Below are 24,173 nucleotides of genomic sequence, written 5' to 3'. Positions count from 1 at the left end.
CAATACAGCGTGACCTGTGCCCTATACAGCGTGACCTGTGCCCTATACAGCGTGACCTGTGCCCCATACAGCTCCACCTATGCAGAGGAAGAGGCAAGCCACCCGGATCAGCAGAGAGCGGGATTGCCCGCTGTAATAGCTTTCATTTGAATTTCCTGTCTTCCCGGGGCTCATCGTCACATAGCCCCACCTCTTGGCCCGACGCCTTTGATGATGTCACATGTCTCGCATTGGATCGGCGTTCTGTCTATCAAAGGCACCGGGCCAAAAGGTGGAGCTATGTGATGTGAGCCCCGGGAACACTGGAAGTTCTAATGAAAGCTCTTACATCGGGCAATTCAACTCTCTGCTGATACGGACAGCTCGCCTCTTCCTTTCCTCTCTCTTCCCCTGGCTGGGAGACTGTGCCGGCGGTGCTCTTATCCCAGGGCTTGACAAATTTGCTTGGAATCTAGGAGCCAGCTAAAAAAGTTAGGAGCCAGGTTTTTTTTTGTTTTTTTTAAATGACCGACAAAGCTTTATTTTCAATATAAAAATGAACCAATCTTAAATTTACACAGAGACGACTAGAACTAATGTGTCTGCTTTTATTTCCTGCCATGCAGGTACACAAGACCACCATATTCTCGCTAAGGATCCAATCAGGTCCGCCTGAAAAACTGACAGGCGAACCTGATCAGACAGTCCATGTGAAAGGGGCCAAGCAGGGAGATGACAAATAATAAATTCATTTTAATGAACCACTTCCTTCCCGCCGGACGACTATATACGTCCTGTCTTTGAAGAGAAATACCGTTGTTATGGTAGCCGGCGGTTCTCTTTCAGATAAAAGTGGTCTCTGCAGCAGATTAGCAGCGAGATCACTTTTATCGGCGGCAGGAGAGGGGCCCCCCCTACCGCCGCTCTCCGGTGCCCTTCACTGCTTACCGTGGCCGTCGGTAACGGCGGAGGCGATCCGGATCTGTCCCTGGCCTGACATGGAGACGAGTGAGAGGAAGATGGCCCCCCCGCCCATCTCCAAGTCATTGCAGGGTGGAAGCGACGTCAAATCGTCACTTCCACCCATAGCTCTTGAAGGGACATTTTTTTTTTTATAATGCATTTTAGTGTAAATATGAGATCTGAGATCTTTTTGACCCCAGATGTCATATTTAAGAGGTCCTGTCATGCTTTTTTTCTATTACAAGGGATTTTTACATTCCTTGTAATAGGAATAAAAGTGACTTTTTTTTTTTTTTTTTTTTTTAAAGAACAGTGAAAAAATAAAAGTTAAAATAAATAAGAAAAAAAAAATTTAAATGTGCCCCATCCCTTGTAATAGAAATAAAAGTGACCCAATTTTTATTTTTTTTTAAAAGCAGTGTAAAAATAAATAAAATATATAAGAAAAAAATAATAATTTTTTTAAATGCGCCCCGTCCCGCCGAGCTCGCTTGCAGAAGCGAACGCATATGTGAGTAGCGCCCGCATATGAAAGCGGTGTTCAAACCACACGTGAGGTATCGCCACGATCGTTAGAGCGAGAGCAATAATTCTAGTCCTAGACCTCCTCTGTAACTCAAAACATGCAACCTGTAGAATTTTTTAAACGACGCCTATGGAGATTTTAAAGGGTAAAAGTTTGTCGCCATTCCACGAGCGGATGAAATTTTGAAGCGTGACATGTTGGGAATCAATTTACTCTGCGTAACGTTATCTTTCAAAATATTAAAAAAATTGGGCTAACTTTACTGTTTTCTTATTTTTTAATTAAAAAAAATATTTTTTTCCCAAAAAAGTGCGCTTGTAAGTCCGCTGCGCAAATACGGTGTGACAGAAAGTATTGCAATGACCGCCATTTTATTCTCTAGGGTGTTAGAATAAAAAATATATATAATGTTTGGGGGTTTTAAGTAAAGGGAAGGAGATGAGCAGGCAGTGAAAACAGGTAGGGAAAGCTCCATTAGCATTGGTGGATGTCTTGTAGTACCAACGGCCACCACCAGAGGGCGCCCGATTGCAGAAGGAACCAGGAACCATAGGACTGCAGTAGGCCGCAAAGCCGGGGCCTCAATTACCGGCGCGGCCCAGCGCGATCGCGGCGGGCGGGGGGGGTTGTCGAACGGACACAGGATACCCCAGCTGTGCCGCCCCAGGCGCCAGGTCGCTAATTCTAGTCGCAAATGCGACCTGGCGCCCGGGATTTGTCGAGCCCTGTCTTATCCTCACTGGGCCCCACTTGGCTGCGGGCCCCATAGCGCCCGCGTGGGTCGCTATGGTGGTAGTTAATGCCCCTGATCCTATATTCACAAGGCATAAGGACAGCCACTCCGTGTGGGATGGAGGAGATTGTGGAGATCACCAGAGTAGTGGTGTCCACTTCAGTAATATCCAGCTTCCAGTGGCATCAGCCAAGTATGGTATATATACATTGTTACATTGATACAAGCTGGACAAATGTAATTATGTATAAAGTGCCGATGCACGGAATTATTCTTCAAAGAGGTGTTCCAGACGTTTTTCTGAAAATTAAATGTCAGCAGCCACAAAGACTGTAGCTTCTGACTATTAATAAACAGATACTTACCTGTACCAGGATGCAGCACTGTGCTCACCCGAGGGGGCGCTGGAGACCATCTTCGGTGCCAGCATCTTAACTGTGGGTACCTGGCTGTCACAGTTAGCATGAGCCGCGCTGCGCATTCTGAATGGTCCGGCAGTCTTGTGAGACCTGTGATGTGTCCCAGAAGACTGCAGGATGGGAGAGGGGAAGGAGAACGTCTGCTCAGATCACCTAGGCAGTCTAAGTGGAGGTGGAATGCCAAATGTCAATTAGGAGGGGGAGGAGGCCTTAAAGTGGAACTTCCCCTTTTGGATGGAGTTCTGCTTTAAGATGCCCATACACATTAAAGCTGCACTGGAGATTTTTTGCTGTTCGATATTACTGTCTATTGAGTATACAGAAAGGCCTCTATTTTATGGTACCTGTGTTTTTCATATGGATTCTAGCTGACAGGTCTGTATGTATTTTTTTAGCAACATGTTATGCTCATAATACAACGTAACATTTTTTTCCTGAAAATTTGCAGTTGATAAACAGTTGAGCAAATATGGTGCGACATAAAAAATGCAACTATCATCTTTTTATTCAATAAGGTCTCTGTTTTCAGAATAATGTTCTGGGGATTTAAGTAATTTTATGTCTTAAGATTGAGATTTTTCCATCTTTGCAAAAAAAAAAAAAAAATGAAAAAAATGTCTCTAGTGCCAAAGTGGTTAAAGTGAGCTGCAGGTTAAGGATTCACATACCCCCTAAACACACATGGAAAATAGATGTTGTGACCATTGTGTTTAACAAGCCCATCAACCAAACAGAGCAAAATGAGTTACAATATTTGATAACAATAAAAGTCCCACCTCTGCTGTAACATAAAACTCTTCCCCTGACTAATGACCACACCCACCCTTTGTAAACCCTTCACTCCTTATATATTTAGAACCTAATTCTAATGCCCCGTACACACGGTCAGACATTGATCCGACATTCCGACAACAAAATCCTAGTATTTTTTCCGACGGATGTTGGCTCAAACTTGTCTTGCATACACACGGTCACACAAAGTTGTCGGACAATTCGATCATTCTGAACGCCGTGACGTAAAACACGTACGTCGGGACTATAAACGGGGCAGTAGCCAATAGCTTTCATCTCTTTATTTATTCTGACCATGTGTGGCACTTTGTGCGTTGGATTTGTGTACACACGATCGGAATTTCCGACAACGGATTTTGTTGTCGGAAAATTTTATAGCCTGCTCTCAAACTTTGTGTGTCGGAAAATCCTAGCAGTCCCAAAATGTCCTAAAAAAACCTCTTGCCCTTCTGACCTCACTCTTTTTCAGTTTTTTGCAAGTAAGTCTCCTCCACTTTTCTTTCTTACAACCCATCCCACTCATGTATCCTTTCACTTCATTTATATGCAGGTCTGCACCTGTTCCCGCAGCCATAACCACCCACACAGAAAAACGCAAGAGGTGCGTGCGGGTGCCCTTAATCCTAACGGCACCCACTGGAAATCACAGCAGCCATTTCCTGCACTGGGAACTGCACTGCTCTTGTGGTTTCCATGCAGGCTGTGATTTAAAAAATGGAGCAGGGACCTTTTCCATGTGATTTCAGGAGGCACGGCAGCCTATTCAAATGAATGTGTTAATTACAGCAGCACTAGTTTTGATAAAAATTATTGCATAAGTGCAAACAGTGAATACATATTATACCAATAAACACTAAAACAAAAAAAAAATCACATAAACAGTGTATAGATATTATATCAATAAGAAACACTATATGAGATAGAAAGAACAAAGTCCACTTCACCAAAAGTCTATGATGTGAAAAAATAAAAAAAAAATAAGTCCTGCTGGTACTGGTCATTTCAGGGCCATGGGTTCCATTCTAACCAGGGTGGAATGCATACTGGCTCTCTTTACAGCTGGTGGAATGGCAGTGATCCAACCAGAGAGATTATGCTATGTATATGTGCCAAACTTTTGAGGCACCTACAAATGTGAGTGCAATGTTTTATTTTAAGAAAAGTTTTTTAAATTGTACACGATGAGTCTCACTCTTTGTCCCCCCATTTATATAAGCCAAATATATCTGAGTTCCTTCATATAAGCCATGTGTACCTGAATCTGGAGGATTCAAGAAAAAAGGCAAAGTTCCCCTTCTAAAAGCACTTTTTGACCTGTTGTTATTTAACATAGGTCCACCTATTCTGGTGAGTCCAGGCTGTCTAAAGGAGAGTGCACTGGGTGGTAGATTTAATTTAAGTGGAATAAGCGGAGCACCTTTAAATGTGGAACACATTTCTGAAAATTTTGGTATTGTTTTACATTTTTCCACATCATGGACTTTTGGTGAAGTGGACTTTCTATCTCATATAATATCTATACACTGTTTACACTTATGTGATATTTTTTTGTTTTAGTGTTTAATGGTATAATATTTATGCACTTTTTGCACTTATGTAAAAATATTTATCAAAACTAGCGCTGCTGTAATTAACATATAAAATTTGCACTTGGTGGACACAGTTTATCAGTAGCAGCTTGTTTTATTTAATGTTCTCTTAGTATGAGGATTTAGTGGGCTTAGTGCTGTGTGTTTACTTTCAGTATTCAAATGAATGGGCTGAACGTGGCTCCCAGAGTCGCACAAGTGTGAAGGCAAACCTAGATTTAAATCATATTTGCCAGAGAGACGGGATGATTATCCATACCTTCATAAAAAAGCTGGAAGTCCTTCTGCAGAGGTTCTTGTAGAGAGTCATGTTGGACTTTACAGGAGAAGGTCTGGTTCTGGTCATCTTCGGTCGGTGTGATTGTCATGGTGCTGTCCACGTGGTACATTCCATCTTTATACATTTGTGGTTTTCCCATGGAATGATTTCTCAGGACCTCTCCTTTTCTGTACCAAGTTATCAAGATATCTGGAGGGAAGAATCCAGTGGCCTTACAGGTCAAGGTGTTCACTGTATTTATCTGGACCTTCGTACTTTGTATAGAGAGTAGAGGTTTCGCTGCAGGGAACACAGATACAGGTATAAAGTGGGATATACTGTATATATTTTTTAAAAACCTCCATCCAAAGTAGGACAGATATGTACAAGTGTTGGGTCTTGACTGTCAAAACTGTTGTTCTTTTTAGCTTATAATAGAGTGTGGAAGGGTTAAAACATCTGTCGAATTTTTATTGCTGCGCCTGTCTCCTAAAGGGTATTCATCTTCTCTATTTGTTTTGGTGACCATTGTCATTGGGGACGGAAAGTGATGGGAATTTCATAATATTGGATCTTCCAACAAAACAGGATAAAGAGGTGATCTTCCGATGCTGACCCCTGTTCCAGTGACAACTGTCTAAAAGAGAATTTTGAGTCACTTTGCAGAGATTTCCACTTGCTAAAAGCTCACCAAAAATTCAACAAGTACTTTTTCATGTTTATTATATTAAATGATACATGGTGATTCTGTCATGAAAGTCCTTGTTCAGGCACTTCCTATTGTGACAACACTGTCGTTCTCACCCAGTAGTGCTCCTGCGTTGACAACCTGTCACACAGCATCAAATAGAGATTACCAAGGGCCACTTTAATACACATTATATAGGCATGGTTCACTGTTGTCACTGTCCGAAGCCCCACACTCTGCCACCTTCATTTTCCCCAAAATTCACAAGTTGATAACTTAAATCTCATGTCTAGGGTAAGCAGCAGGGAAGGTGGCACACTTGACAAACCAAAGTCCAGCTTAAGGTACATTTAAGATAAAGCAGATACCGTAAGTTAGGAAGCTATGCAGGGCATCAAAAACTTTCAATAGCCTTGGAACTTCAGAAAATTTCTGATAAAGCCCTGCCAGGTCATAAACAGCCTGTACTACTCTCAACTTGCAGTCATATTACGTGATTCCTATGGTAAAGGAGTTACCTTCCAAAAAAGTGGCTGCACTAATGAGGCACCAAAAATGCCTGATTTTCAAGGCTAATAAGACCCAGTAGACCCCCTAAGAGAAATATTTCTAGGATCTTTTTCATATTTGGTTTCTAACAAAGCATAATTTCATTCTGCCAAAATAATATGATGGTTTGCGAATATTTAAACCCTGTTACATGGAAATATAAAATAAATAGTGATCAATCGGTGCAAACAAATATCCTAACCTAAAAAGCCGATATAACACTCAGGCTCTGTTTCCACTACTGCGAGTTTAAAAAACGGGGGTAGTACTAAGTATTACCAAAGAGGCGGACTTTATAGGCTATGAAAACAATGGAGAGGAAGAATAATATAAATGAATACGTTTATTGAAATTTACATAACATAGAATAATCAAAAGGAGATAAAAAGCATTGTATAAATGCATCTGTGTTTAGGTGCGGTGAGCCCTTGTATGTCTACGCGTTTTGCCAATAGGCTTCTTCAGGACACAGCCAAGGTTCAAACACGAAACAAATAAGAGAAATATTTCTCTATCTGAAATGAGATACAATGCCATTAAAATCACAGCTGATACAAAGACAAATTTGTATTAAAAAGAGCATGTGTTGAGCGCTTGCAGATATTAAAGACATGGAAGACCAACAGACAGGTACCTTAGTTTGGATTACATTCTAAATATACCCAGAATTAGATGGGCGATGAGTTTTTGAAAGTACGAGCTAAAGAAAAACAAATGTAACCAATAAATAAACATTTCTAATATAATGTGGCAGGGTTATATATTTTGTATGGGAAAAGGACTTACTAAAAAACGGTTTATTAGGCTAAGTCTGTGCACAGGGACAGAGAAAGCTTGTATTCCTGGTCAGGAAGAGGCCAACAAGGTTAGAATAGCATCCGCAATACATGAGACATATGTGCTTAATTAGGCTTCAGCAGTACTTGTAGCTAAGTAAAGCTTGACAGCCGGTCGCTGTGTCTATAAATATAAAAATCTAATATATAGGTATAAGATTATCAGCCAAAATAATAAGATAGAGAACAGTATGTGTCTCAATCGGGGTAGTATAATACTTATGTCAGCAGTTCATGTAAAAAGCATGCCCCTGGGAGACAGACAATTCCTGCATTCGGAGTTTAACTAAGTCTGAGGGCTGTTTATATGGTGAAGAGTGTAACAGCTGAGCGTCATAAGAGTCATGTGACGTAATCACAGCAAAGACTTATGGGCAATGTAGGAAAAAGATGAGGCCTTGTGCATTTGTGAGCATGTGCAAGTGGCACAGCGAACCCGAGGAGAACACATAAGAGTGTCCGCCCAGACATCGTAGTAAGCGAGGTGCGCACCCGCACCAGACACCCAGACCCCAGAAACAAAAACAGTCACAAACAGCGAAGAAAGACCGGCCGAAGATAACACGCCGCACGTGCCGCAGTACACATAGAACTGGCCAGTACAGCAGATAGAGCCCTCATCCAGTGTGCACAGACCTGCAGGGATGATCTGCATGAATGAAACAAATAAACATTAGATAGAAAGCATTATTAGATAAATACAAAAAACAGCCCCTGCAATATGATGATAGACTGGTGACAGTTTTTTTTAACACTATAAAGGCAATTAGAAACATAGTGTAAAACCAAACAGAGTAACCTGTATATGGTATGTATCGTCCCTGAATCATGCACGAGGGCAACACACGTCCAAATAAAAACAAAAAACAAAAAACAGAGATGCATACTAAGCTTTAAAGTGTACAGAACAAAGTCATAAATCAATACCATTGTGTACAGTAATTAGCAATAAAGTAATTGTATTAAATATACAAGGCAAAGTGTCATAATAATCAACAGAGAAAATTGAGTACTGTCCGTGATACTTTTTTATTTGCACTAACATACAATTTTTCAGGACAAGCTTTCGGGGTATGTCCCCTTCTTCAAGGTCCAAGCAGTACTGATTCACAAATTTTTAAGCAGAATGTTAAAGAAAAAAAGGAAAAAAAAAAAAAAAAAAGAGAAAACAAAACACATACAAATTGATGGTAATAAAGATAGCAGCAGAGTTAGTGAGATAAGACAGAGGGAGAGCTAGGGGGGAATGCAAGGGGGGGGGGGAATACTAATCACAGAGCGGTCGTAAAACTTAAAAAAAGTATCATGGACAGTACTCAATTTTCTCTGTCACAATTGCACTAATACGGCTACAACAAATCAAGTATAATAATCAACAAATCAATTGCTATAGCGTTCATATAATTAATATGATATGTACAGGAATCAGAGGCGTAACTAGAACCTTCAGGGCCCCGGTGCAAGAAACAATGATGGGCCCCCCCCCTTCCATCAGAGCTCCAGGCTTCCAATTTTGGGAGGGCATCCATGGACATCCTCCCAAAACCGTGCTTCCCGCATGCCCCCTGGGACGTGCATCCAGCGCAATCACAGTGGCCCTTTACCATGTGATGTCAGCTGATCACATGTAAACAGACTTGCCGGTTATCCGCAGCCCTTTCCTCCCGTGCTATGTCTGTGTGAGGAAAGGACTGCCATTAACTGTCAAGAATGTCAGTAAATTGTTTACACTGATAATCAGTGCCCCAATCATCAGTGCCATGTATCAGTGCCCATCAATGCCACCTATCAGTGCCCATCAATGCCACCTACAAGTGTTACCTATCAGTGCTCATGAATGCTGCCTATTAGTGCCCCTCAAATCTGCCTATCAGCACCACCTATCAGTGCTCATTATTGCAGCGTCCATCCATGCCACCTATCGGTACTCTTCAATACTGCCCATCAATACTGCCTTAGTTCTGCCTATCAGTGTTCCTCAGTGCCCATCCGTGCAGCCTATGAGTTCTGCCTATCAGTGCTCATCAATGCCTCCTATCAGTGCAGCCTATCAATGCCCTCTTTCAGTGCCTCCTATCAGTGCCCCCTATCAGTGCCTCCCTTCACTGCTCATCAGTAAATCCCATTGGTGCCTCCTATCGGTGCCCCCTATCAATGCTCATCAGTAAATCCTATCAGTTCCTCCCATTGGTGCCCCCTATCAGTGCCCCCTAGTGCCTTCTCAGTGCCCCCCATCATTGCCCACCAGTGCCCCCTATCAGTGCCTCCCTTCAGTGCCCATCAGTGTCCCCTATCAGTGCCTCCCATCGGGGTCCCCTATCAGTGCCTCCCATCGGTGTCCCCTATCAGTGCCTCCCCTTCAGTGACCCCCCATCTATCAGTATAGCCCCCCTCTATCAGCCTAGACTCCCATCTATCAGTGTAGACCCCCTTAGTGCAGACCCCCATCTATCAGTATAGACCCCCCTCTATCACTATAGACCCCAGTGTAGACCCCCCCTCCATCAGTGCAGACCTCCCCTCCATCATTGCAGACCCCCCTCCATCAGTGCAGACCTCCCCTCCATCAGTGCAGACCCCCTCCATCAGTTCACATCCCCCCCTCAGTACAGACACCCCCTCCATCAGTGCAGGCCCCCCACAATGCAGACCACCCCCCTCCATCAGCACACACCCCCCCTCATTACAGACCCCCCCTCCATCAGTGCAGGCCCCCCACAATGCAGACCACCCCCCTCCATCAGTGCAGACCCCCCATCAATGCAGACCCCACTCAGTGCAGACTCCTCTCCCTCCATCAATGCAGACCCCCACCCCATCAATGCAGCCCCCCCCCTCAGTGCAGACCCCCACCCCATCAATGCAGACCCCCCCTCAGTGCAGACCCCCACCCCATCAATGCAGACCCCCCCTCAGTGCAGACCCCCACCTCATCAGTGCATATCCCCACCCCATAGTGTTCCCCCCAGCACATGTCAATTTGAATATAAACTTTACAGACCTCAGAACAGCGTTCTCCCTCGGACTCCTCCTCCTCCCCCTCCGTAACCAGAGAGGAGGGGGGGGGCGGCTTCGGTCCGCTCCGCTGTACGCCTGTGTGTCTCTCATCTAACAGCAGAGAGACACCGGCATTGTTTGTTTTATTTACCTGCTCTCCGTGTGTCCTCTCTCTCTCTTGCACGGCATGACAGAGGACAAACAGCTGATCTCCCCCTCTCCTCTCTCTGTGTGCTCCGCGGGCAGTCAAGTGTGAAGCTAAGGAGCTCACATTTCCCGCGGACTCGGAGCACACAGGAGAGGGGAGGGGGGAGATCAGCTGTTTGTCCTGTCATGCCGTGCAAGAGAGAGAGAGGACACACGGAGAGCAGGTAAATAAAACAAACAATGCCGGTGTCTCTCTGCTGTTAGATGAGAGACACGCTCAGCGGCTCAGCCTCAGCGATGTGAAGAGCAACCCCGCTGGGCCCCCCCCCCACAGTGGCAGAATGCCGGGCCCCGTCGCAACTGCGACTGTTGCGACCCCGATAATTCCGCCACTGACAGGAATATACATAGTTATATTGCATAAACCAAATGTTGTCAATTGACAATTATGCATTGAAGGGGGGGGGGGAAGGGGGGGAGGAAAAATGGGGGGGGGGGGGGAGAAAAACACCACAGAGTGATAGCAGGTCGCAAGCAAGCATATAAGGTATTGAAGAATAGTAGCATCAGAGAAAAGGTTTAAAGCTGATCATGTCCTTCAAGCCTGGATAAACCGTAGTCTGTAATTTATGTATCCATTGAGTTTCTTAAACCTTCGGATAAAGGTGGCAATGTGGTACTTATGGATGCACATTTCTATAGAATATGTGTTGGGACATCTTAAAAAACAGACTTTGGCATACCTCCCAAGTTTTTGAGATGGGAACGAGGGACACCTATTAGCAAAAGCATGCAGGCATAGGACACACCCCCTGCCAAGCCCCCTTAAAGGAGAATTGTACAAAAAAAAGCAAGATTGGTTAAACCCACAATTGCTTTTTTTTACCACTCCTATTCCTTTATATTGGCTTTTGGAATTTACAAATGCAGCAATTTAGAAATCAGATGAAAGGTTTAGTGCTGAAAAACACTTTTTGATAGATAAAAAATGCATTTTAAAAACATCTATATAAATCAGACCAAAATGAGGGACAAATGAGGAGGAATGAGGGACAGAGGGACATTGCTCCAAATCAGGGACAGTCCCTCAAAATCAGGGAGCTATGCTTTGGTATAAACCTATCTCTATCAATGTTATAACCAAATTTGACCAACAATATGATGATCTCTTACAGTCTGCCCTTGCTGATGGCCTAATCACAAAAGAAATCTTTGAAGGTATTCAGGTTCCCAACCTGAGAGTTCCTACCTTTTATGCCCTCCCCAAAATTCATAAACATCCCTCCAAACCACTAGGGCGTACAATAGTCTCTAGTATAGGTTCTAAAACTGAGAGAGCAAGTAGATTTGTAGATGAGTATCTACGCCCCCATGTCATAACTTTACCCTCTTACGTCAAAGACACCCCTGATCTTTTGAGAAATTTGGAAGGCCTTATTGTTCCTCTGGGTTGCTTACTGGTAACCATAGATGTGGAAAACTTGTATTCATTTTCCACATGCATTAGGCATGGAAACCGTTGCTAAATTTTTAAATGAAAGAGGACCCACATTTATGGATCTCAATGGCTTCGTACTTCAACTGTTATCTCATATCTTTACCAAAAATGTTTTTCCCTTTGATGAATCCCACTTCCTCCAGGTACAGGGGGTCGCTATGGGCACATGCTGTGCACCTTCATATGCGAACCTGTACCTGGGGGGGTGGGAGTGGGACCTTTTTGCCAATGAGAAACACTCGTACCTTTTCTCCTATGTGCTGCGGTGGTTCCGCTACATAGATGACATTCTGTTACTATGGGCGGGACCACCATCAGCATTGGATGACTTTATGGCCATTTTGAGTCAGAATAGCTATAACCTGAAATTCACAATGCAGTCCAGCCCTACCACCATCACATATCTGGATATCACGATTAACATCGACAAGGAGGGCCAAATAGATACATCATTGTATCGGAAAACCACCGCGGGTAATACAATTCTACATGCGCGTAGCGCACATCCGCGACTCCTCTTTCAAAGTATCCCATTTAGCCAGTATATACGTTTAAAACGTAACTGCTCAAAAGACGCTGATTTCAAATGAGAAGCAGATCTTCTCTATCAACGCCTTTCGGCAAGGGGATACAGCAAAACCAGTCTTAAAAAAGCTTTCAAAAAAGCCATAGCTAGACCCAGAAACACCATCCTTTTTCCAGGACCAAAACAAACAAGTTCAGATACAGTGAGATTTATCACTACCTATTCTGATCAACATCAAACCATACGTTCATTAATTCAAAAGCATTGGCACATTCTTATGACAGATCCGACCGTACATTGGGCCCAGGCCCGAAATTACTTTCCAACGAGCCAGATCTATAAAAGATAGTTTAGTACAAAGCCATTATTGCAAATCAACCAATGTGACACAGCCCCCTACTGGACTTTTTCAATGTGGCAGATGTGATTTTTGTGATTTCTTATCAGTAGGACCCTCGGTTCTTCTCCCTAATGGTCGCACTCATGTTTTACGGCACCACATTACCTGTCAAACTCAAGGAGTTATTTACATCATATTTTGCCAATGTGGAGCCTTCTATATTTGTAAAACTATCAGGCCCTTTTGGAGAAGAATAAAAGCTCATATATACCACGCCACAAGTGGTCTTTTGAATACCACTATGGGTTATCATATAGCTTTTAAACACAAATATAACCCTATGGTATTTAAATTCGCTGCTCTTGATGTCATTCACGCAGACTCCCGAGGAGGTGACTTTGACAAAAAAAGTACTCCAACGAGAAACTCAATGGAAACATAAATTACAGGCTACGGTTTATCCAGGCTTGAATGACATGATCAGCTTGAAACCTTTTCTCTGATGCTACTATTCTTCAATACCTTATATGCTTGCTTGCAACCTGCTATCACTCTGTGGTGTTTTTCTCCCCCCCCCCCCCTTTTTCCTCCCCCCTTCTCCCCCCCCCCTTCAATGCATAATTGTCAATTGACAACATTTGGTTTATGCAATATAACTATGTATATTCCTGTACATATCATAATAATTATATGAACGCTATAGCAATTGATTTGTTATTAGATTGTAAGCTCTTCTGAGCAGGGCCCTCCTAATCCTCTTGTATTTTATTGTATTATAACTGTATTGTCTCCCTTTTATATTGTAAAGCGCTGCGTAAACTGTTGGCGCTATATACGGTAAATCCTGAATAATAATAATAATAATAATTTGTTGATTATTATGACACTTTGCCTTGTATATTTAATACAATTACTTTATTTGCTAATTACTGTACACAATGGTATTGATTTATGACTATGTTCTGTACCCTTTAAAGCTTAGTATGCATCTCTGTTTTTTGTTTTTAATTGGACGTGTGTTGCCCTCGTGCATGATTCAGGGACGATACATACCATATACAGGTTACTCTGTTTGGTTTTACACTATGTTTCTAATTGCCTTTATGGCGTTAAAAAAACTGTCACCAGTCTATCATCATACTGCAGGGGCTGTTTTTTGTATTCTTCTAATAGCGCTTTTTATCTAATGTTTATTTGTTTCATTCATGCAGATCATCCCTGCAGGTCTGTGCACACTGGATGAGGGCCAGGGGCGTAACTAGAAATAGCAGGGCCCCATAGCAAAATGTTGTATAGGGCCCCCCTGCAAACAGCCCCCCCCCCCACAGCTGCCCTAGTGTCAATGCAGCGTGACCTGTGCCACATACAACGTGACCTGTGCACAATGCAGCGTGATCTGTGCCCAATACAGCGTGACCTGTGCCCAATACAGCGTGACCTGTGCCCAATACAGCCTGGTCTGCCTGTGCCCCATACAGCCCCACCTATGCAGAGGAAGAGGCTCATCGTCACATAGTCCCACCTCTTGGCCCGACGCCTTTAATGACGTCACATGTCCCGCATTGGATCGGCGTTCTGTCTATCAAAGGCACCGGGCCAAAAGGTGGAGCTATGTGATGTGAGCCCCGGGAACACTGGAAGTTCTAATGAAAGCTCTTACATCGGGCAATTCAGCTCTCTGCTGATACGGACAGCTCGCCTCTTCCTTTCCTCTCTCTTCCCCTGGCTGGGAGACTGTGCCGGCGGTGCTCTTATCCTCACTGGGCCCCACTCGGTTGTGGGCCCCATAGCGCCCGCATGGGTCGCTATGGTGGTAGTTACGCCCCTGATGAGGGCTCTATCTGCTGTACTGGCCAGTTCTATGTGTACTGCGGCACGTGCGGCGTGTTATCTTCGGCCGGTCTTTCTTTGCTGTTTGTGACTGTTTTTGTTTCTGGGGTCTGGGTGTCTGGTGCGGGTGCGCACCTCGCTTACTACGATGTCTGGGCGGACACTCTTATGTGTTCTCCTCGGGTTCGCTGTGCCACTTGCACATGCTCACAAATGCACAAGGCCTCATCTTTTTTCTACATTGCCCATAAGTCTTTGCTGTGATTACGTCACATGACTCTTATGATGCTCAGCTGTTACACTCCTCACCATATAAACAGCCCTCAGACTTAGTTAAACTCTGAGTGCAGGAATTGTCTGTCTACCAGGGGCATGCTTTTTACATGAACTGCTGACGTAAGTATTATACTACCCCGATTGAGACACATACTCTTCTGTATCTTATTATTTTTTCTGATAATCTTATACCTATATATTAGATTTTTATATTTTATAGACACAGCGACCGGCTGTCAGGCTTTACTTAGCTACTAGTACTGCTGAAGCCTAATTAAGCACATATGTCTCATGTATTGCGGACGCTATTCTAACCTTGTTGGCCTCTTCCTGACCAGGAATACAAGCGTTCTCTGCCCCTGTGCACAGACTTAGCCAAATAAACCATTTTTTAGTAAGTCCTTTTCCCTTACAAAATATATAACCTTGCCACATTATATTAGAAAAGTTTATTTATTGGTTACATTTGTTTTTCTTTAGCTCGTACTTTCAAAAACTCATCGCCCATCTAATTCTGGGTATATTTAGAATGTAATCCAAACTAAGGTACCTGTCTGTTGGTCGTCCATGTCTTTAATATCTGCAAGCGCTCAACACATGCTCTTTTTAATACAAATTTGTCTTTGTATCAGCTGTGATTTTAATGGCATTGTATCTCATTTCAGATAGAGAAATATTTCTCTTATTTGTTTCGTGTTTGAACCTTGGCCGTGTCCTGAAGAAGCCTAATGGCAAAACGCGTAGACATACAAGGGCTCACCGCACCTAAACACAGATGCATTTATACAATGCTTTTTATCTCCTTTTGATTATTCTATGTTATGTAAATTTCAATAAACTTATTCATTTATATTATTCTTCCTCTCCATTGTTTTCATAGCCTATAAAGTCCGCCTCTTTGGTAATACTTAGTACTACCCTTGTTTTTGTCTCCAGAATATTTTGGAGATGGCTATTTTAGTGCACCCTCCCTTCATTATACACTACTGCGAGTTGTTGTGGGACTTGACACATGTGAAGTGGCATGACAAGTCAAAACCTGTAGTTCAAAGGCCCCGTTCTAATTGGTGCGACTCAAGTCGCAGCGACTCCAAAAAAGTTTCTTGCACTACTTTGTTCCTACTTCAGTGCGACTTGTTCTCACATGGCTTTCACCGGTCGTATGACATCGCAACTCAAATCTTATAGCAAATCCGCAGTGTTAATTGAGCGACTTTGGGGACGCAGTAGTGGAAACATAGCCTCATAGCCTCAAGGTCAAATACAAATCCTTAGTAAACTTTTAAAAACATAAATAGTGCAGCGCTAAATAAAACTAGACTAAATTACTAAGGATTAATAAATGTATGAATTAAAAAACTTCAGAGAGAAAGTCCATGCATAAAACGAGTAAATAGGGAGCAAGGCAGATAGAGTCCTCCGCTGTGAACACTTGTGCTGGTAAAGATGCTTTTCAATCTGGTGCAGATTCGTGAAAATACCATCACCAACAGACATACAGGCCGCTCACCTTGCACAGTGGACCTACTGAGCTAACAGGTCTACAAAAGCATTCCCTTCACAAGGGGTTACATAGTAGGTGAGGTTGAAAAAAGACACAAGTCCATCAAGTCCAACCTATGTGTGTGATTATGTGTCAGTATTACATTACATATCCCTGTATATTGCGGTCATTCAGGTGATTATCTAATAGTTTCTTGAAGCTATCAATGCTCCCCGCTGAGACCACCGCCTGTGGAAGGGAATTCCACATCCTTGCCGCTCTTACAGTAAAGAACCCTCTACGTAGTTTAAGGTTAAACCTCTTTTCTTCTAGTTGTAATGAGTGGCCACGAGTCTTATTAAACTCCCTTCTGCGAAAAAGTTTTATCCCTATTGTGGGGTCACCAGTACAGTATTTGTAAATTGAAATCATATCCCCTCTCAAGCGTCTCTTCTCCAGAGAGAATAAGTTCAGTGCTCGCAACCTTTCCTCATAACTAAGATCCTCCAGACCCTTTATTAGCTTTGTTGCCCTTCTTTGTACTCGCTCCATTTCCAGTACATCCTTCCTGAGGACTGGTGCCCAGAACTGGACAGCATACTCCAGGTGCGGCCGGACCAGAGTCTTGTAGAGCGGGAGAATTATCTTTTTATCTCTGCAGTTGATCCCCCTTTTAATGCATGCCAATATTCTGTTTGCTTTATTAGCAGCAGCTTGGCATTGCATGCCATTGCTGAGCCTATCATCTACTAGGACCCCCAGGTCCTTTTCCATCCTAGATTCCCCCAGAGGTTCTCCCCCCGTGTATAGATTGCATTCATATTTTTGCCACCCAAATGCATTATTTTACATTTATCTACATTGAACCTCATTTGCCATGTAGTCGCCCACCCCATTAATTTGTTCAGGTCTTTTTGCAAGATTTCCACATCCTGCGGAGAAGTTATTGCCCTGCTTAGCTTAGTATCATCTGCAAATACAGAGATTGAACTGTTTATCCCATCCTCCAGGTCGTTTATGAACAAATTAAATAGGATTGGTCCCAGCACAGAACCCTGGGGAACCTCACTACCCACCCCTGACCATTCTGAGTACTCCCCATTTATCACCACCCTCTGAACACGCCCTTGTAGCCAGTTTTCAATCCATGTACTCACCCTATGGTCCATGCCAACGCACCTTATTTTGTCCAGTAAACGTTTATGGGGAACTGTGTCAATTGCTTTTGCAAAATCCAGATACACCACGTCTACGGGCCTTCCTTTATCTAGATGGCAACTCACCTCCTCATAGAAGGTTAATAGATTGGTTTGGCAAAAACGATTTTTCATGAATCCATGCTGATTACTGCTAATGATATCATTCTTATTACTAAAATCTTGTATATAGTCCCTTATCATCCCCTCCAAGAGTTTACATACTATTGATGTTAGGCTAACTGGTCTGTAATTCCCAGGGATGTTTTTTGGGCCCTTTTTAAATATTGGTGCTACATTGGCTTTTCTCCAATCAGCTGGTACCATTCCAGTCAGTAGACTGTCTGTAAAAATTAGGAACAACGGTCTGGCAATCACCTGACTGAGTTCCCTAAGTACCCTCGGATGCAAGCCATCTGGTCCCAGTGATTTATTAATGTTAAGTTTCTCAAGTCTAATTTTAATTCCGTCCTCTGTTAACCATGTAGGTGCTTCCTGTGTTGTGTCATGAGGATAAACACTGCAGTTTTACATTGGAGTTAAGCCATCCAGGATGTTTGTTCGCTCTTTTAAATTTATTACCCAATGGGATACATTGGCTAATGCCCTTATTTAATATGCTCTTAAAGCAAACCCATCTCTCCTCCATATTCTTTGTTCCTAATATTTTATCCCAATTTATGCCTTTTAGCAAGGTTTGTAGTTTAGGGAAGTTGGCTCTTTTGAAATTCAGTGGGTTAAAAAGGTAGAGATGTGATCCAGAGATCCAGAGATCCAGCTCATATTACACATCCACTGCTTTACTGCTCCAAATCGCTCATCAGATCGCCCAATCAATGTTGTTACAGACAAACCTCGTTGTACCATGTAAGATCAAAATGAGACATCCATCTCTGTATAAACTCAGTACATTTTATTTAAATCCAAAAGTAAGGCCTCTTTCACACGGACGATCCGTTCAGGTCCACCTATCAGTTTTTTAGGCGGATCTGAACAGACGCTCCATAGACCTCTATGGAGGGTCGGATGTCAGCGGTGACATGTCCGCTGACATCCGACCCACTCCAATCCAAAAAAGTGTGACTGAGGAAAAACCTACTTTTCCATCCGTTTTCGGATCGGATTGGGTGACGACGGACTCTACAGTCCATCTTCATCCGATCACCCATAGGGGAGAGCGGCACTCTGACAGGTCCAACCCTGCACAGTGTGCAGAGACAGACCTGTCATCTGCCTGCTCAGCAGGGATCGACAGAGCGATCCCCCGCTGAGCAGAGCGGGCTCCGTACACAGACACATCTGTGTGAAGGAGCCCTAAAACTACTCACAAGTGAAGCACTGTAATCCCAGTGCTAAGAATTAAATAGTTTGCTGCAAGCGTGTCTCACAGAGAGTGGAGGGTGGCTGCTGCTGACGTGGTCAGGTCCTCCCGCACGCGTATCATCCCAGTGGACGGGACTTCATCAGCGATGTTTGGAGACACGTACAACAGCCCTATCATAAGCCACCCAATTGCCAGACATGTGCAGTATCACTCATAACAGTGTTGATCGCCGTACGGACATAATTACTGAGCTCAGTACAGCAAGCCAGTCAGAGCCCTGTCAGAAGTGGACATACAGGGCAGAAACCAAACCATCGGCAGTGTGAGCTCTGTCCCTGGCAAACACACATGAAAGGGGAAAAATAGATATCGTAACGGCACAATTTGTAATCAACAATATCTATAAAAAGATAAAACACATTAAAACTAAAAAGCGTCAGAGCAACCAACCTCCACTTTACAGTGCATATTAATATTTAAAATTCTAAATGATTTCAAAAACACATTTTTAAAACCACACAAAGAATTTTTTTCTATAATCAGATACTAAATTCATATATATAAAAACTTTTTAAACATAAAAAAATTATATAAAAAACTTCATATATAAAAAAAAATTCATTTAAAAAAATTCCCATGAAAAATCTTTTCCATGCAAAAATTTCATATAAAAATCGCATGACCTAAAAAAAAAAAAAAAAAAATTCATATAAAAAATTCCCATGAAAAATCTTTTCTAAACAAAAAAATCATATAAAAATCGCATAATAATCGCATGACCTAAAATTCAATTAGCTATCTGAAATAAAACAATTTAAGTCAAACTCTACATTTAAACCCATAGGCACTGCCACCTTAGTTTCGCATACCCAGTATGATTCGACGGCTAAGTTGACGGATAGAATTACCCCCCTCCAGTGTTTCTTAACTCTCTCAACACCCCAAAATTTGAGGTGTCTGGGGTCACTAATTTTGTGAAACAATTTAAAATGCTTAGAAACGTTATGGGTTATGAGTCCTTTCTTAATATTATTAACATGTTCGCCAATTCTGACTTGTAACGGTCTGGAAGTTCTACCTATGTATTGCAAGCCGCACTGGCATTCCAACATATATACGACTCCTGTGGTCGCACAAGTAATCAACTCTTTAATTCTATAAGTCTTATTGGTGGAGGCTGCCACAAAATCCTTTCTTTTCATCATATTACCTCTGGCCTGCCTACAGGCTTGACCTCGCCCGCACGCATAGAAGCCAGTCAGAAAGGAAAAGAGCCTATTTTCTACTTGGGTAGGGGGGTCAATTACCCCCGGTGCTGATCTGTCCCTAAGCGTGGGTGCCATCCTGTACACAGGCCCGGAATTACTCCCTTTGCCCCCGGGTCCTTCAATGCCACCCCCCCCACACACACACACACACACACACCACCATTCTCGTCCTTTATCGATGACTGCTACAATAGATCAACTAAAAACATATCTCCAGACACAAGAACACTGAAAATAACTGCCTTTATTTGTGCAGACTGAAAATACTCTGTAATGCAGAAAATGCCTTTTAAAGATTATGGCAGTAAGAAACTCCCTACAATTTTCACCTGCTGCGCTCACCCCACTGACCTCCCTGACACATACACTGACCTACCCACTGATATACATGACTGACCTACCCACTGATATACATGACTGACCTACCCACTGATATACATGACTGACCTACCCACTGATATACATGACTGACCTACCCACTGATATACATGACTGACATACATGACTGACCTACCTGACATACATGACTAACCTGACTACTGACATACATGACTGACCTGACTACTGACAAACATGACTGACCTACCTGACATACATGACTAACCTGACTACTGACATACATGACTGACCTACCTGACATACATGACTGACCTACCTGACATACATGACTAACCTGACTACTGACATACATGACTGACCTACCTGACATACATGACTAACCTGACTACTGACATACATGACTGACCTACCTAAAATACATGACTAACCTGACTACTGACATACATGACTGACCTACCTGACATACATGACTAACCTACCTGACATACATGACTAACCTGACTACTGACATACATGATTGACCTGACTACTGACATACATGACTGACCTACCTGACATACATGACTAACCTGACTACTGACATGCATGACTGACCTGACTACTGATATACATGACTGACCTACCTGACATACATGACTGACCTACCTGACATACATGACTAACCTGACTACTGACATACATGACTGACCTGACTACTGACATACATGACTGACCTACCTGACATACATGACTAACCTGACTATTGACATACATGACTGACCTACCTGACATACATGACTGACCTACCTGACATACATGACTAACCTGACTACTGACATACATGACTAACCTGACTACTGACATACATGACTGACCTGAGTACTGACATACATGACTGACCTACCTGACATACATGACTAACCTGACTATTGACATACATGACTGACCTACCTGACATACATGACTGACCTACCTGACATACATGACTAACCTGACTACTGACATACATGACTAACCTGACTACTGACATACATGACTGACCTGAGTACTGACATACATGACTGACCTACCTGACATACATGACTGACCTGACTACTGACATATATGACTGACCAACCTGACATACATGACTAACCTGAGTATTGACATACATGACTAACCTGACTACTGACATACATGACTGACCTGACTACTAACATACATGACTGACCTACCTGACATACAGATTGTTGCTGTTCAGTCTTACCTGTCCTGTAGTGTGCGATTACAGTCATCCCGGGCCACGGCATTCACCATCCATGTCCACCACTCAGACAGCCCTGCAGGCAGAGCCTGGATAGAAGGGCCGTCCTCCCATTTACACAGAGCGAGCGGCTCAGCTTGGATCTCCCAGTGCCCAGCGCAGCCGCGCAGTGTCATTTCTGCTTCCTCCTGGACCAGGTGTCTTGCCAAAAAAGTTCCCCCGGCAGATAATGACCCCCCTGTACTGCGCAGGCGCAGCGCTTGTGCAGTACAGTGTCCCGGGGCTATGTATGTTAATGCGGGGGGGGCGGCTGCAAAAGCCGAGAAGTCGCCGCAGGAGCGTCGCCGCCCCTGCACCACTGCCGCCCCAAGGCCTGGCCTTGTGGGAAATCCAGCCCTGCCTGTACATGAACTGAGGCCTTTCGGGGAGGACTGGACCCAAAATCCTGTACTGCTTTAATATAGGCCAATGCCTCTGGATGATTTTTTCAAATTTTTTACATTGGATGTTGTAGTCCAGAACCATCTTCATATTAGTAGAAGTATTTGCATTCTTACGTGATATGTTGGAAACCAAAATCTTTCTATCCATTTTTCTTACCATTTTCACCTCCTTCTCAAGGCCTAATCTATCATACCCTTTTTTCTCCTGGAATCGAGTTGACAGAACCTGAGACTGGGCGATAAAATCTCCCTCTGAGGTGTAGTTCCATCGTAGATGAATAAACTGCCCTCTGGGTATGTTACACAGCCATTTGGTATGGTGACAACTTCCTAATGGAATGAAAGAATTCCGGTCCATCGGCTTAAAATGATTGATCATCTTAAAGATATCATTTTCTTAAAAAATTTCCAGATTGAGAAAGACTGTCGGCTCAGTACTAATATTCCAAGATAAGATAATATTTTTATTGTTGGCATTTAATTTATTCATATAGACCTCTAAACCAGATCTTTCACCCTCCCAAATCATAATTACATTATCTATATACCTATGGTAACATACTAGCTCAGGGGGTCGGTTTTTAAACACACATTCTTCCTCCAAGTAGGCCATAAATAAATTGGCCACACTGGGAGCAAACCGAGCCCCCATCGCAACTCCCCTAGTCTGTAGGAAGAACTGCCTATTGTACCAAAAGTCATTTCTCGACAGACAAAAGCTCAGACAACTCAAAATAAATTTCTTATGTTTCCTGGAGAGGTCAGATGACAAAAAAGCACATCTGATCAAAGATAAGGCGTCTTTATGACTAATAATAGTATACAGTGAACTCACATCCGCTGTGATTATGCATCGTTTTATGCATGGACTTTCTCTCTGAAGTTTTTAAATTCATACATTTATTAACCACTTTAAGACCAGGCCTCTTTTTCAGACTCGGTGTTTACAAGTTAAAAACATTTTTTTTTGCTAGAAAATTATTTAATACCCCCAAACATTATACATTTTTTTTCTAACATCCTAGAGAATAAAATGGCAGTCGTTTCAATATTTTCTGTCACACCGTATTTGCGCAGCAGTCTTACAAGCGCACTTTAAAAAAAAAAATGCACTTTTTTTAATTAAAAAATAAGACAACAGTAATGTTAGCCCAATTGTTTTATATTGTGAAAGATAATGTTACGCCGAGTAAACTGATACCCAACATGTCACGCTTCAAATGTGCACCCGCTCGTGGAATGGTGACAAACTTTTACCCTTAAAAATCTCCATAGCCGACATTTAACAAATTCTACCGGTTGCATGTTTTGCGTTACAGAGAAGGTCTAGGGCTAGAATTATTGCTCTCACTCTACCGATCGCGGCGATACCTCACATGTGTGGTTTGAACACCGTTTTCATATGCGGGCGCTACTCACATATGCGTTCGCTTCTGCGCGCGAGCTTGCGAGCTTGGCAGGACAGGTCGCGTTTTAAATTTTTATTCTTATTATTTATTTTACCTTTTACTTTTTATTTTTACACTTTTTTTTAAAAAAAAGTGTGTCACTTTTATTCCTATTACAAGGAATGTAAACATCCCTTGTAATAGAAAAAAAGCATGACAGGACCTCTTAAATATGAGATCTGGGGTCAAAAAGATCTCAGATCTCATATTTACACTAAATGCAATAAAAAAAAAAAAAAAAATGTCATTTACAAAAATAAACAAAATAAATTGGCCCTTTAAGAGCTATGGCCAGAAGTGACGTTTTGATGTCGCTTCCGCCCTGCAGTGTCATGGAGATGGGTGGAGGCCATCTTCCCCTCACTCGTCTCCATGTCAGCCCAGGGGACTGCCAAAGGCTCCGGTAAGCGGCGGAGGGCACGGGATCGCGGCGGGAGGGGGGCGCGCTCTCCTGCCTCAATAAAAGTGATCTTGTGGCGAATCCGCTACAGTGACCACTTTTA

General features: G+C 42.9%; 1 protein-coding gene across 1 annotated transcript in view; it reads right to left on the bottom strand.

Annotated features, from left to right (window-relative positions):
* Nucleotides 1-24,173, bottom strand: part of LOC141148579 (uncharacterized) — a 117,824-nt gene that overhangs the window by 76,694 nt on the left and 16,957 nt on the right. The window contains exon 3 of the mRNA XM_073636144.1: nt 5,261-5,560. Within this exon, the coding sequence (XP_073492245.1) occupies nt 5,261-5,560 (300 nt within the window). The remainder of the gene's footprint in view (nt 1-5,260; nt 5,561-24,173) is intronic.

Source organism: Aquarana catesbeiana, linkage group LG06 (genome assembly GCF_042186555.1).
Source record: "Aquarana catesbeiana isolate 2022-GZ linkage group LG06, ASM4218655v1, whole genome shotgun sequence".
In the NCBI taxonomy this organism is placed as follows: domain Eukaryota; kingdom Metazoa; phylum Chordata; class Amphibia; order Anura; family Ranidae; genus Aquarana; species Aquarana catesbeiana.
The sequence above is the reverse complement of the archived record's forward strand: the minus strand, read 5'-3'. Positions and strand labels throughout refer to the sequence as shown.